Source organism: Carlito syrichta, unplaced genomic scaffold (genome assembly GCF_000164805.1).
Source record: "Carlito syrichta isolate Samal-C Ts95f unplaced genomic scaffold, Tarsius_syrichta-2.0.1 Scaffold314048, whole genome shotgun sequence".
In the NCBI taxonomy this organism is placed as follows: Eukaryota; Metazoa; Chordata; class Mammalia; order Primates; family Tarsiidae; genus Carlito; species Carlito syrichta.
This window is the reverse complement of record NW_007258144.1, coordinates 265,329-279,610: the sequence shown is the minus strand read 5'-3', so window position 1 is coordinate 279,610 and position 14,282 is coordinate 265,329. Positions and strand designations below refer to the sequence as shown.

At 37.0% G+C, this 14,282-nt stretch overlaps 1 protein-coding gene across 2 annotated transcripts in view; it reads left to right on the top strand.

The window, feature by feature from the left end:
• EML4 (echinoderm microtubule associated protein like 4) overlaps positions 1-14,282 on the top strand; it is a 174,044-nt gene that overhangs the window by 74,724 nt on the left and 85,038 nt on the right. For both annotated transcript variants that reach the window (XM_008070872.2, XM_021718970.1), the window contains exon 2: positions 9,322-9,504. In XM_008070872.2, the coding sequence (XP_008069063.1) occupies positions 9,322-9,504 (183 nt within the window). The remainder of the gene's footprint in view (positions 1-9,321; positions 9,505-14,282) is intronic.

The window sequence follows — 14,282 nt, the reverse complement described above, 5'->3', positions numbered from 1 at the left end:
ATTCACTCACCTCGGCCTCCCAAAGCGCGGGATTACAGGCTGAGCCACCGAGCCGGGCCCTTTTGTTATTATTGACCCAGAAAGATACTGACCACAGCTGATGAAGTAGCCCCGACAAGAATTAAGAATGCCAAGGACAGAGTAACTGTGCTGGGATGTACTAATGTAGCAGGCACGCATAAGTGTAAACTTGTGTGATAGGCAAAAATTTGAGTCCTCACCATTTTCAAGGATTGAATTTTTTTTTGAGTTGGAGTCTCACTCTTTCGCTCAGACTGGAGTGCAGGGGCCCCTCCCAGCCACCACAGCCTCAACCTGTTGGGCTCCGGCGATCCTTCCGCCTCAGCCTTTCAAGTAGCTGGAACTACAGGCGCGCGCTGCCACCGTCTGGCTAGTTTTTTATTTATTGTAGAGACGAGGTCTTGCCAAGTTGCCCTGGCGTGTCTCGAACCAGGCAGTCCTCTCGCCTCGACCTCCCAAAGTGCTAAGATTACAGACTGAGCCACCAAGCCCAGCCAGGAGTGAATTTTTTACCAGTTCATTTTCATGCTGACAAAAAGGCATGGATCACCAAGGATATCTTTTCTGACTGGTTTCACAAATATTTTGTACCAGAGGCTCATGCCGACCGACTACAGGGAAGCTTGACTAGATGAAGACTGCAAGATTTTGTTATTTCTTGACAGCTGTTCTGTTTATCCTCCAGCTGAAATTGTCATAAAAAATGTTTGTGCCATTTACTTTACTCTAAATGTGACTTCATTAATTCAACCATATGTCCAAGGTGTCCTTAGGTCAATGAAGAGCAAATATATAAAGACACTTTCTTAAATAGCCTGTTAGCAGCAGTGAACAGAGGCATGGGTGTGGAAGATTTTCAAAAGGAGTTTAGCATGAAGCATGCCATATATGTTGTCCAACACTTAAGACACAATGACTAAAGATAGTTGTGCATGCCTGGTAAACTGTCTGGCCTGTGACTATGTTCAGTGACACGATGAACAAGTTGGTGACTTGAAGGAGTTTGTCAAGTGAGAAAAAATGATATCCGACCTCTTTTTCATATGCAAAAACAAATGTCTTCAGAGTCCATTAGTAAACTGGAAGAAGTGGATATTGAAGAAGTTTTTAATATCAGGGTGGTAATGAGGCTGCAGTTATTCATTGACCAATGTTTAAACAGCTGAAATAGTTCTGAATTAAAGTGGTTGTGATAACAGTGACCATGAAGATAATGTTAGCATTGCAGAAAAAGTACCCATAGACAGACATGTTGAAAATATGTGACTTATTGAAGGATTTGAGCAGCATGCATTCATAATAGAACAAGAAATTGTGTCAGTCTGTAAAATGAGAGAGAGATTTATAAGACAAAAACCATTGTTGAAGAGGTAATGACTGTAGGAAACATTTGAAAAACCATGGAGCAGAATGCTCCTTCATCCCTAGATGATCCACATCCTGGTCTCTCAACTGCTTTTGATGTTTTTTCTCACCTAAAAAAACAAACACTATGTAATCTTTTAATCAAAACACAGCATCATAGGTAGAGAATGAAGCCTGAAGCCTGTGGTTTGTTCTTGCTGTCGTTTAACAGCTGTTACAGGTGTTCTGATGTGGCTACCGTGCTGTGTAGTTACTCTGAATACATCATTTTTCACTGTGTTAATATGTGTCTTCTTTTTCCCTATTAAGTACTTAAGTATGAATAAGTGCAAAAAGATGATTGCTTATCAATAGCATGTAAGTTCAGAGTCGAGAATGATGATTGATAACTAAGCAGATTGTTCACATGGGTGGCTGAGATAGTGACACCTTTGCTTTCTAATAAATAGTTTAGTGTACGTAAACTTTGCACAAATTATTTATACAATCTTGTATAAAATTACCTTCAGGATATGTGTATAAGGTGTATGTGAAACAAATGAATTTCATATTTAGACTTAGGTTCCTTCCCCAAGTTATCTCATTACATGTATGCAAATATTTCAGAATTTGAAACCTGAAACACTTAAGGTCCCAAGCATTTTGGACAAGATATATATATATATATATATATATATATATATTTTTTTTTTTTTTTTTTTTTTTTTTTTTAAATAAAAGAGGTCCTGTTTTAGAGACTTTCCATATAAACAATTCAAACAATCCAGTATCCAATAATAACATAGGAAGTTAAATTGGAAGGAAACATTGCTATGAACAGGCGCAGTTAATCCTAACTGCAAAAAGGTAAACAGAAAAGGTATAAAGAAAGATTAGGAAACTGAAAATGTGACACTGTCAAGTATTTAATTAGAAATGGCCTCTGGAAGCCGGGCTCGGTGGCTCAGCCTGTAATCCCACGCTTTGGGAGGCTGAGGTGAGCGGATTGCCTGAGCCTGCAGGTTCAAGACCCGGCTGGGCAACTTGGTGAGACCTCATCTCTACAATAAATCAAAAATTAGCCGGATGTGGTAGCTTGCGCCTGTAGTTCCAGCTACTTGGAAGGTTGAGGTGGAAGGATCGCCGGAGCCCAGCAGGTCAAGTCTGCGGTGGCCAGGAGCAGCCACTACACTCCAGCCTGGGTGACAGAGTGAGACTCCAACTCAAAAGAAAAAAAAAAGAAAATAGCCTTTGGGGCATCATTCTGTCACAGTATTTGCAGCATAGAAATGAATATTCTCAATGAAGACTATCTTATCAAGAAGTGATTACATTATAATTGTATGCCCCTTTAAGAAAATAAGACAGTAAATATTCCGTTTTAGAAAGATTTGTATAAAGTCATTAATTTCAAAAGATACTAGAATGTACAGGATGTCTTATTCTGATAGAATACTAGATTGCCAACTTTGGATATTTAAAATAGAGTCCAGTGTATTTATCTTTGCAAAGGTGACACGTTTCTTTACAATTTAGAATTACGATTCAGTGTAATAAAAGATAATGAATAGCTGCCATTGTCTTTTTTAAAATTATAATATTGAATATTAAAGTTTAATGGTCATATATAAATTTGCTTGCACCTCTAATAAAAGAGACTTATATTTATAGAGTAGACTTATGAATCCCCTTTCTCTCTCCTTTCTTTTTTTCCTTAATGAACTTAAGAATGCTGAGAATCTGTTTGTGGTTCATATTTTAACCCTCAAGGCTAGAAAGTATTTTGAGAAGGAGCAACATTTTTTTTAAATAAGGGATTTCCATGGTACTAAGGAAAAGGAAATAATCTACTTAAATTATGGAAAGGGAATGTTAAAAGAAAATGGATGTATTCTATATACTGAAATGTCGTGTTCCTGAAAAGTTTATTATAAGTGAGAATGTGGTGTATTCGAGAATGGGAGAAAAAAAAATAAGAGCAATGTTTCCAAAATAGGAAGAGCAAGCACAATGGATTGTATAGAGTCATGGGAGGAAGGAGCTCTGACTCCAGTTTGCTGTGTGACTATGGGCAACTTACTGATTTCTCAGAATCTTAGTTTACTTGTCCATGAAATGATGAGGGGATTGTTGGACTTTATGGTCATCTCTGTTACAGCTTTAGTAATCGATGAGAAATTTAATTTAATTGCATTCTATTATAGTATGCTTCTTTGTAAAGTTGGAACAGTGTGCCTGGAGGAAACTTGTTTTAAGAACTTAAACTTTGTTGGGCACAGTGGCTCATGCATGTAATCCCAGCACTTTGGGAGGCCGAAGTGAGAGGATTGCTTGAGCCCAGGAGTTTGAGACTAACCTAGGCAACATAGCAAGATCTCTCTACAAAAAAAAAATTTTTTAATTAGCTTGGTGTGGTGGCACTTGCATGTAGTTCTAGCTGCTTAGGAGTCTTGAGGCGAAAGGATTGCCTGAGCCCAGGAGGTTGAGGCTGCTACAACCCATATCATGCCACTGCACTCCAGCCTGGGTAACAGAGTAAGACCTCGACTTTTTAAAAAAACAAAACACTTAAACTTCAGAAGCCATGTGTTTTATTTTAAACACAGTGTGTAAGTAGAATACATTTTAAAATTGAAATTCAAATAAGACAGATATATTTATAAAAATTTCTGTTTACCCCCCCATGCATCTTATGTCACCCTAGTTGTAGGTAACTCACTTACCAGTTTGATGTATGTGCTTCTGGACTTTTCTTTGTACATTGAATACATATATAAATATGAAGTTTTTTGTTTATTTTACTTTTAGAAGTGTGTTTAAATAAATTATATAGTACATACTGTTTTGCAATTTGCTTATTCCACTTACGTTGTCTTGTGATCTGTCAAATTTTTAGCTTATACACCTACTCTATTATTTTTAATTGTTGCATGGTATTTTATGGTGTGAACATATGAGAGCTTATTTAACCTCATCCGTGGACTTAAGGTCATTCCTAATTTTGTGGCAGTAATAAACAGGGCAGTAAAGAGCATCACCGCAGGTTAGTAAGTTATCGAACCCTTCCTATGTGGCAAAGCTGTGCATTATTATTTCATCTAATCATCCCAAGCCTGAGATAAGTACCAATTAGCATGAGGAAACCAGTCACAGAGCTGGTAAGTAGCAAATGGATTTAGCCAGTGTAACACTAAAGATCTTGTATTATTCTACCATAGCTTTTATTACATTCTCAAAGAGATTCATGCCTTTGAAAAGGTTAGGAGGCAAGATTTTAGACCGAAGAGTTATAGAATTTTAGAGCTATAAGAAACTACAGAGATCTAGTGCCATGCTCCATTCCATCTCCATGGCTGTTGCCTTAGCTATAGTGACTCTGTAATTGATCATGTAGACTAGGGAACTTGAGAGTGAAAGAGGGAGCATTATGATAATAACTATACTGAGATAGCAGACATATTTGTCCTGGAGATACTGAGATATACAGATACCTTAACCCTAGCCTAGGCCACCATCGCATTTCACATCGATTACCACAAGAGCCTTCTGTTTGATCTCCCTGCATTTACTCTTATTCTGTACCAGTCTGTTCTCACACAGCAAACAAAATGATCTTTTGGAAACATCTTTTTTGATGATTACATTATTCGGTTTAAATCTCTTCAGTGCCTCTGAGAAAGGATATATTTATTTGATTCTCATCTGATTACTGTGAGAACGAGCATAAAATAGAAAAAAGGGCACTTAAATTGGGAGTCAAGAGGCATGTCTTTGAGTCTCAGATATCAAGACTAGTTTGGTGACCTTGGGCAAGCTATTTAATTTCTAGAGTCCTTACCTCAGATACAAAATATAGGTAGTGTGAGGAGGAGGATGAGGTAATAAATATGAAAGGCATAATATAAATGCAGGATATTGTTAATAGTTAACTTTGTACTTGGTAAGCCCTTTGAAAAATTGTTCTTGTGTTCTATCACAGTATCCATCAGGTTGTGGTAGGATTTTTACAAGCTGAAACACCTTTCATGTGCCTATCCAGGTTTCACAAAATAAAAACTTTAGTCTTTTTTTTAAATCAAAGTCCATAAAAGTTAATTTACTTGCCAAAGGTAAAAAAAAGTTAGTTATCAAGTTGGAACTAAAACTCAGCACTGGGCCGGGCTCAGTGTCTCACACCTGTAATTCTAGCATTTTGAGAGACTGAGGCGAGAGGATTGCCTGAGCCCAGGGGTTCAAGACCAGCCTGGGCAACTTGGTGAGACTCAGTAAATCAAAAAATTAGCCAGGCATGGTTGTACACACCTGTGGTTCCAGCTACTTGGAAGGCTGAGGCAGAAGGATTGCCTGAGCCCAGCAGGTTGAGGATGCAGTGGCCATGAGCATACCACTGGGCTCCAGAGTGAAACTCCAACTTTAAAACAACAACAAAAAACCAACCCTGTAACCTTGGCATTATAGTCTGATAATCTTTCCACTAAGCTCTGCTGCCTTTCCAAAATAAGCAAGTTACATGTTTATTAAATTGCATGAGTATTTTATCTGGGAGTCTAATTTAAAGATATAGCTCATCCTTTATAAATTGAAAACAATTGTTTGTCACTGTGGTTCATGCCAGCAATTGAGAGGCCAATGCAGGATGATCACTGAAGCCAGCCTGAGCAACATAGCAATATTCTGTCTCTACAAAAAAATGAAAAATAAAAATAAATGAGAACAATTAGAAAGGCATACCATATAGTTTACGGACTTAATGAGGATCCTTGGCTTACAAGTAGTGGCTCGCAGAAAGTGAATTTATTAGGTTACATAATTGGTTGGGAGGAATATTAGAGCAGCTCTCAGAATTGAAGGACCAAATGCTTCAGAGACTAGAACTGGAACTCAGGGTAATTAGAACTGTCTTTATTCCAGACAGCTCTGAGGCCTACCTCCTTATAGCTGGAGAACCTCGAAGGAAGATGGAGCTACTCCTCCATCTCTGAGAAATTTGGAAGGACTTAATTTGGTCTAACCTGTATCTCATGGCTACTTCTGTGGTAGTATTAGGTTGAACCATATAAAATTTCTAATAGCCAGTAATAGTTATACCAACCAAAAAAGGCCATTTTATGTGGCTCATCCTAACAGTATGGAGTGGTAGAGGGAAGACTTAGCTATCATAGATTGGGAGCCCTAGTAGGACATAGAAATATGGTGGAGTTTTGCAAAAGACAAGAGCTGCTGTTTTTCCTATCACAAGAAGGGAAATAGGGAAGCACTCCGAGTAAAAATAATAGTAACCTGAGGTGAGTGGATTGCCTGAGGCCACGGGTTCGAGACCCGCCTGGGCAGCGAGAACTCATCTCTACAATAAATCAAAAAATCAGCCGGGCATGGTAGCGCATGCCTGTAATTCCGGCTACTCGGAAGGCTGAGGAGGAAGGATCGCCGGAGCCCAGCAGGTCGAGGCTGCGGTGGCCGGGAGTGGCCACAGCACTCCAGTCTGGGCGACCGAGTGAGACTCCAACTCAAAAAAAATAAAAAATAAAAAAATAATAGTAACCAATGTCTAGCACACAGAGTATGTATGGATCAGCTAGAATTTAGCTAGACCGCTATGGAAGTGAAAATTTAAAACTAAGATGAAAGACTGAATTGTTCTTATTATTCCATTTCTTATGCATCTCAGAGTTTAACACATCCGTCTTTAAGTAACAAATGTGCTCAAAGCTCTCAAATTATACCTTTTGTACTTTGTGCATATTCTAGGCATATATTCTAAGATTCCTCATAGCAATCCTATTTAAAGATGAAGAAATTAAGTCTCAAAGAGAATTTGAAGTCTCAAAGACAAAACTCAGCTTTTCCTTCAATAACAGTACTTCACAAAGACTATCAATAAAATACCACTAAAGGGAGAAGACAGTACATATACGTACCAGCATACATGATCTTAAATATGAGTATTGTTTAATATTCCATAATGTGATGGTGATAGCTTTGGTTTTTAAATATGACTTTATCATTTTGTTTTGTTTTATTTAACTCAAACTTTATTTAATTTATTTATTTTTATTTAACTCAAACTTTTTTTTTTTGAATTGGAGTCTCGCTCTGTCGCCCAGACTGGAGTGCAGTGGCCGCTCCCGGCCACCGCAGCCTCGACCCGCTGGGCTCTGGTGATCCTTCCGCCTCAGCCTTCGAAGTAGCCGGAATTACAGGCATGCACTACAACAACTGGCTAATTTTTGATTTATTGTAGAGATGAGGTCTCGCCAAGTTGCCCGGGTGGATCTCGAACCTGTGGGCTCAGGCAATCCACTCACCTCGGCCTCCCAAAGCGCTGGGATTACAGACTGAGCTACCAAGCCTGGCTAACTCAAACTTTTTTTGAAGATCCATAGCATATTCTTGCCATAAAAGCAGTAAACTCTACCTTATTGTCTGAATTACTGACCCAGTTTAAATTGCCTCTCTCTTGTCCAGACCCCACAGTGTAAGCCAAGGTTGTTTTTTACAGTTAGTTATTTCCCCCCGAATTTCTCTGCTTATAGTGAATTAACCAGTAGCAATTGATCTTTCTATACATTTGGATTCTGATTAATCCAACAAATACAATAGTATACTCTCAATTTACATAGCTTTGGAAGTACTTTGTAATTGCTGTGTTTTAACTAAACCCTATTTAAATAGTCTTTATTGTTGTTATTATAAGGCAAATATTAGGTATGTACTTAAAATTCATGACTTTCTTTAGAGAGATCAAGGTATTAGGTGGAGAGAAAGCAGCAAAAAAGAATTTTGCTAACTACATAATTACATTGCCTTTTGGGAGAGTATTATAGTAAAGGTAGAAGTGAAGGGTGCTTTGTCATCATTGCTGATAAAAGTGATGGGTTTTCTATTTGATACATAAAGCAAAACAGAAGTGATTTGTATTCCTTTTTTATTTTCATAGGGAAGTATAATAAATGTAATACTGATGTGGTGATTAAGAAGGACATGTCAAATAGTTTCCTCTCTTGCAAGTTTATGGATGTCTACATAGTGATTTTTCTTTTGTTTTTTTAGTTTTTGAGTTGGTATCTCACTTTGTTGCCCAGGCTGGAGTGCAGTGGTATGATCCCAGTTGCCCACAGCCTCAGCTTCTTGGACTCAGGCACCTCAGCTTCTTGAGTAGCTGGAACTACAGGCGTGTACCACCAGGCCTGGCTAATTTTTTATTTTTTATTTTATTTTGGTAGGGATGGAATCTTGCTATGTTGCTTAGGCTGGTCTTGAACTCCTGGCTTTAAGCATTCCTCCTGCCACAGCCACCCAAAATGTTAGGATTGCAAGCATGAGTCACCATGCCTGACCCAAAGTGATATATTTATGGAACATTTTGGTGATAAAACCAATTAAGGTGATGACATAAATATAGGGAAAATTTCACTCACCATGGGGAAAGTTTTTCATCATTTTAATTATTTGTCAAATGCATTAACTTTTTATTTTTTTGAATTGGAGTCTCGCCTCTGTTGCCCAGACTGGAGTGCAGTGGCATGTTCCCAGCCACCGCACCCTCAACCTGCTGGGCTCCGGTGATCCTTCTGCTCAACCTTCCAAGTAGCTAGAACTACAGGCGCTCGCTACCACGCCCAGCTAGTTTTTTTGATTTATTGGAGAGATGAGGTCTCGCCAAGTTACCCAGGCGGATCTCGAACCCGTGGGCTCAGGCAATTCACTCACCTCGGCCTCCCAAAGTGCTGGGATTACAGGCTGAACCACTGAGCCCGGCCCAACTTTTATTATTTTAAATTAGTTAAGATAGTTATGAAAACCTTTATAGAAATTAATCTGTATAAAGATGATGGAATGCTGTGGGGATCAAAATTTATTTTTTCTCATTTTTTTAAAAGACTTGTATTGTTTTCTTCAATCAGAAATTCTTTCTCAAGCAGTTTACTTAAAAATATTGCATATTTTGTTTTATAGATGATAGTATTTCTGCTGCAAGTACTTCTGATGTTCAAGATCGCCTCTTAGCTCTTGAGTCACGAGTTCAACAGCAAGAAGATGAAATCACTGTGCTGAAGGCAGCTTTGGCTGATGTTTTGAGGCGCCTTGCAATCTCTGAAGATCATGTAGCCTCGGTGAAAAAATCAGTCCCAAGCAAAGGTAATTGTGTTGTAAAGGAGGAAGAGTCTTGCTTTATGCCACATCTTCTTGAAAATTAGAAATATAAAACTAGTTTCTCATTTGGATGACTTGTAATTATAGTTTGTTTACCATTTGCTTTTTCATTATTTTCCAAGAACTTCTGAAGGTTTATTCTTCATTATTTTCACTTGGGAATTTTTTTTTATAATACCACTGATTGCACTTGCAGGTTTCCATGATGTAGTATTTGTGTGAAGTTAGTATCTTCCAGCTAGATTATAAATTTACAGAGGGCAGGAGCTGAATCTTCTTTTTGTGTCTCCCATTCTATTTTGAACATAGCTGGTAGGCACTTATATATATATTTTTAAAGAAATCTTAGTATCAGTACAGAAACAGAATCATTGTAGTTAAAATAGCTTCATGCTGAACCCTCTGTAGGCATTGACAGAATACTGAAAAAATTAATTTAAGCTCTGAAACTTATTGTCAGCTCCAGTGCAATGAAAATTTTAACTTCCTGATATTGGGAGTTTTCAAGGATGAGAGAAACGGTCATGAGTACCCTGTTGCTCTGAGTTTGGAGCAGATGAAGTGTGGCCTTTAACCACTAAGGAAGAATTTTAAATTCTTGCACATAAATCAAACATTTGAACATATATCATTTAATGTATCTTACTGATTTCGTGGTGAAGCGGATGGGGAAAGACATGATTATCCCAATTCTGGCAATGGGAAAATTGAGGACATTCATTGGTTTACCTCCCTACAAGAAGTCAGTGTAAATTATAAACCAGGGATGAGTCTTCAGTAAATCCCAAATTCTAGCTCTATAGGAGATAGTATTGTTAACTCACATACGAGAAGTAGATTTGGAAGAAAGATGATGAATTTAGTTTCTGACTATTGAGTTTGGGGTGTATATAGTGTGTTGATAAATACATATAAGTAGCTGAATTACATATTGGTCTAGTGCTTATGTTAGTCTTGGCTAGCAATAAGAATTTGGTAATGTTCTGCTTATGGAAAATAGTTGAAGCCATAGAAAGAGGATATGAAATGAGAAGATGGTCCAAGATCCATTGGGAACTCCAACATTTTAATAGTAAAGGCAGAGAGATTCATGTTCCCAGCTGCTACAGAGAGGTCAACTAAAACAGATCGAAAGGTCGTGACCACTGAATTTGGCATTTATGAGACTATTAGAAACCTTGCCAAAGCAATTTTAGTGGAGTGATGGGTTTGCACGTCAAGTTTCATTATTTTAAGAAGCAGTCATTGAGGAGACCTGTGAAATGGAGAGTAGCAAATACAGCCACTGTTTCAAAAAATTTGCCTCAGTGCAGGAAGATGGTAGTAGGTAGAAGAAGATGCTAAATTGAAGACCAGTTTTTATTCTATTTTAATTTTTATTTTTTAACATGTGTAGACTTGAGCACAAAGATATGTTGAGGACAAAAAGACTACAGAGAGGAAGATGATGTGGGGAGGTGGGATGCTAATTGATGAGGCAAGTTTCCTAAGAGTTTGAGAAGACATCTTTGAGCAGATAAGAAACTATCAGTCTTAAACAGAAGGATAACTACTTCTGAGATAGAGTGGAAAGACAAAGTTGAATGGAAGTCAATATATATGCACAGTTTTATCAAGACTGGAAATTTCAGTTCTTATCACTGTCTCGTCACTATCTCCTTGATACACCTTTAAGAGAGTAAGACAGGTCCTGGGTATGAATGATGCTGAAGGTTTGGAGATGGTAAACTTTTAGGGGGAAGAGTGGGTATTATTCCACCTTGTTTTGTGATTCTCTTTCTTTTACTCCTCAACCTCAAGTGCTCTCGGCCTAAATGTTAGCAGTGGAGAGTTAGAGAAAAGGCAGATTGATCTTTTTTATTAGTGGCCATAGGATAAATGTGTCAGTGAGAAGGGATAAGGGATTTGAGAGTTTGGCAAAAGACTTGATAGAAACCACTTTGGCTAATAATATTATATTGTGAGTTTTAAAAATTTTTTTGAGAACCAACTTTGAGGACTACCAAGATCAAGCTGGGAAAAAAAATCTATTTGGTCTTAAATTTACTTTTATAAGAGTATTTTGGAATTGTTAGAGTAGAATTAGGACCCAGATCAGTTCATGTATATGGGCTTTATAAGGAAGATAAACTGTGTAGAGAGGAAAGAACAAATATCCTGTCTGTAATTAGTATATGTACCCTCAGCTTGCGAGTCTGTATAAATATTTTAAGACCTATAATAGAAAATGAGATAATGTTTTGTTGATGTCCACATTTTTAAAAGCTTATTTTAAACAGTTTATATTTAACAGTTTTTTAAAATGTTAAAAAATTTAATAGTTTTTAAAAAACATTAAACATTGTATTATTCTGAAACAACAGTACATTGTTCTCATGTGTGTTAATTGAGGAAAATTTACAGACTCTTTTCTCTCCTTTTATTTAGTAAGGTACTTTGGTAAAGAAAATTCTGGAATATTTAAGACTGCTTTTTTTTCCACCCTATATACAATATTTTATATAAAACATTACTTAGCACCTACTTCTCAGTGTCATGAAATATAAATACAATTCACTAGCTATAGTTCCTATTCGTATTTTTGTAAGTTGTTCTTTCTAGTCCTTTTATAATTATTCTCATTTGTAATTCCTTTGTCTTTAAAGTGAGTCTAGAGTCAATTTTTTTGATGCCTTTTTGGTGTAAAATTACCCCTTCTGGAGCCACAGAGCCATCTGTATTTGCTACATTGAAATCTTTTCTTTTTACATAATACCACTCTTAATTCTTATTCATAACTTTATTAATTAGGAGATACTGCTTCACCTTTGGAGTTTATATATAGTATATTGTGGAAAGTAATTAAAAAATATTAAGTGACTTCACTATTGACATTTTTATATAGCTTAAAATAAATCAACTGTCAGTTTTGACATTAAACAGGATTAATATAGAAATATTATGAAAATTTGGAATAAACATTTTAAGCAAAGTATTTTCAAATAAATGAAATGTTTATAAAATAGTTCTTAAAAATGAAATTATTTTATAGAGATTTGTATTTTTTTCCTTCAGTTAAAAAGAAAAGTCATTTATGGTACTATGGATAATTTTATCTCATGTGAGGTTTTTTTAGCCTCCTGTGAAATTAGACTGTATGGTATTCACTTTCACATTGACAGGACAGTGATCACTAGCATCTTAAGGTATTTACATTTTCTGGAGGATTTTTCTTTAGGTCAGACTAAGCCCCTATGGTTAAAAAGGGTGGAGCCCTTTTGTGAAACTGTGGTTAAAAGGATAGACAACTTCCCTATTGCTGAAGACAATAGTTAAATAGTTTTGCTACATGGTGGTGATGTGGGGGGGGGGGGACATGATTTAGCATCAAGTTTGGCCAGAACTAAATGCCAATGTGTGTATTAAGATCTTAGTGAAATTCTGCTGTGTCACTTCTTAGTAGTATTGCCATTTAGTAAATGCCAAAATCAGAAACACACTTAACTAGTCATTTCAGTATATTTAGTTCTCTTCTTTTAGTTTATCTTCTGCAGTGTGCCAGCAGGATTTAAAGCTAAACCCCATTTTTTCTTGAGTGTATTATTGCCAGACACGTAACAGAGGTAGAAAGTTTTCTTATTAGGTTTTAAGGTGGCCAGTCATTAAATTTCTTATATACCTTCCCCACTGTCAGAGAATTCTTTCCTTTTGACAGCATATGTTCATAATATATGTGCCAGTTGCAATTGAATCCTAGCCAAAAGAAAAAAATTACCTTTACTTTGGAGCAAAAGGGAAGGCCCAGGGAATGCTTTGACAATTTTAACTGCCAGGAAGACAAATTATGTCACAGTTTGTACCTGGGAAACCCGTTAGGACCTGTTGAGGTGACCATATGAATGTAATTTAAGAATACAGCCTAGTGGCATTATGTGAAGACAAGCTGTTGTTAGTATACACTGATGCAGAAGTAAAAATGTCAGATTTACCTAAAAGTAGCAATCAGTCATTTAAACAAGAACCTGCTGATTAAACCGAAGTATGGAACATTATATTTGCCACTTGAGAAATGAAAGAATCCAAAGGCAAAATGGAAATGTAGGGACCAGTTTTCCAAAAGAACATTCCTAATTATGTAAAATCTGGGATACTGTAAAGACACAGATCTGTAACATTCGGCTCCTGCCTAAATAACATCAGGAGAAGTCAGGGATTTTCATAGGTTTGCTATAAGTGTTGACAATTGATAAGTAAATTATATCCATCATAATGGGAAGACATGAATTTCCTTGATGGGCCCTTATTCTGAACTGACTGATAATTGTGGTAGGGAATGAGGGTGCATCTCATTTTGACAACACCTTAGCGACTTTTAAGTTGCTCTTTGTGTATAGTAGTACAGTCATGCATCACTTAATGACAGGGATACGTTCTGAGAAATGCATTGTTAGATGATTTTGTCTTTGTACAAACATTATAGAGTGTACTTACACAAACCTAAGATGGTATAGCCCACTGTACACCTAGGATATATGGTATAGTCTACTGCCTAGGCTATAGACAGCATGCACTGTATTGAATACTGCAGGGAATTGTGACAATGTATGTGTGTGTCTAAACGTAGAAAAGGTAAGTAAAAGCCGGGCCTGGTGGCTCAGCCTGTAATCCCGCACTTTGGGAGGCTGAGATGAGTGGATTTGTCTGAGCCCGCGGGTTTGAGACTCGCCTGGGCAACTTGGCAAGACCTCATCTCTACAATAAACCAAAAAAAAAAAAAAAAAAAA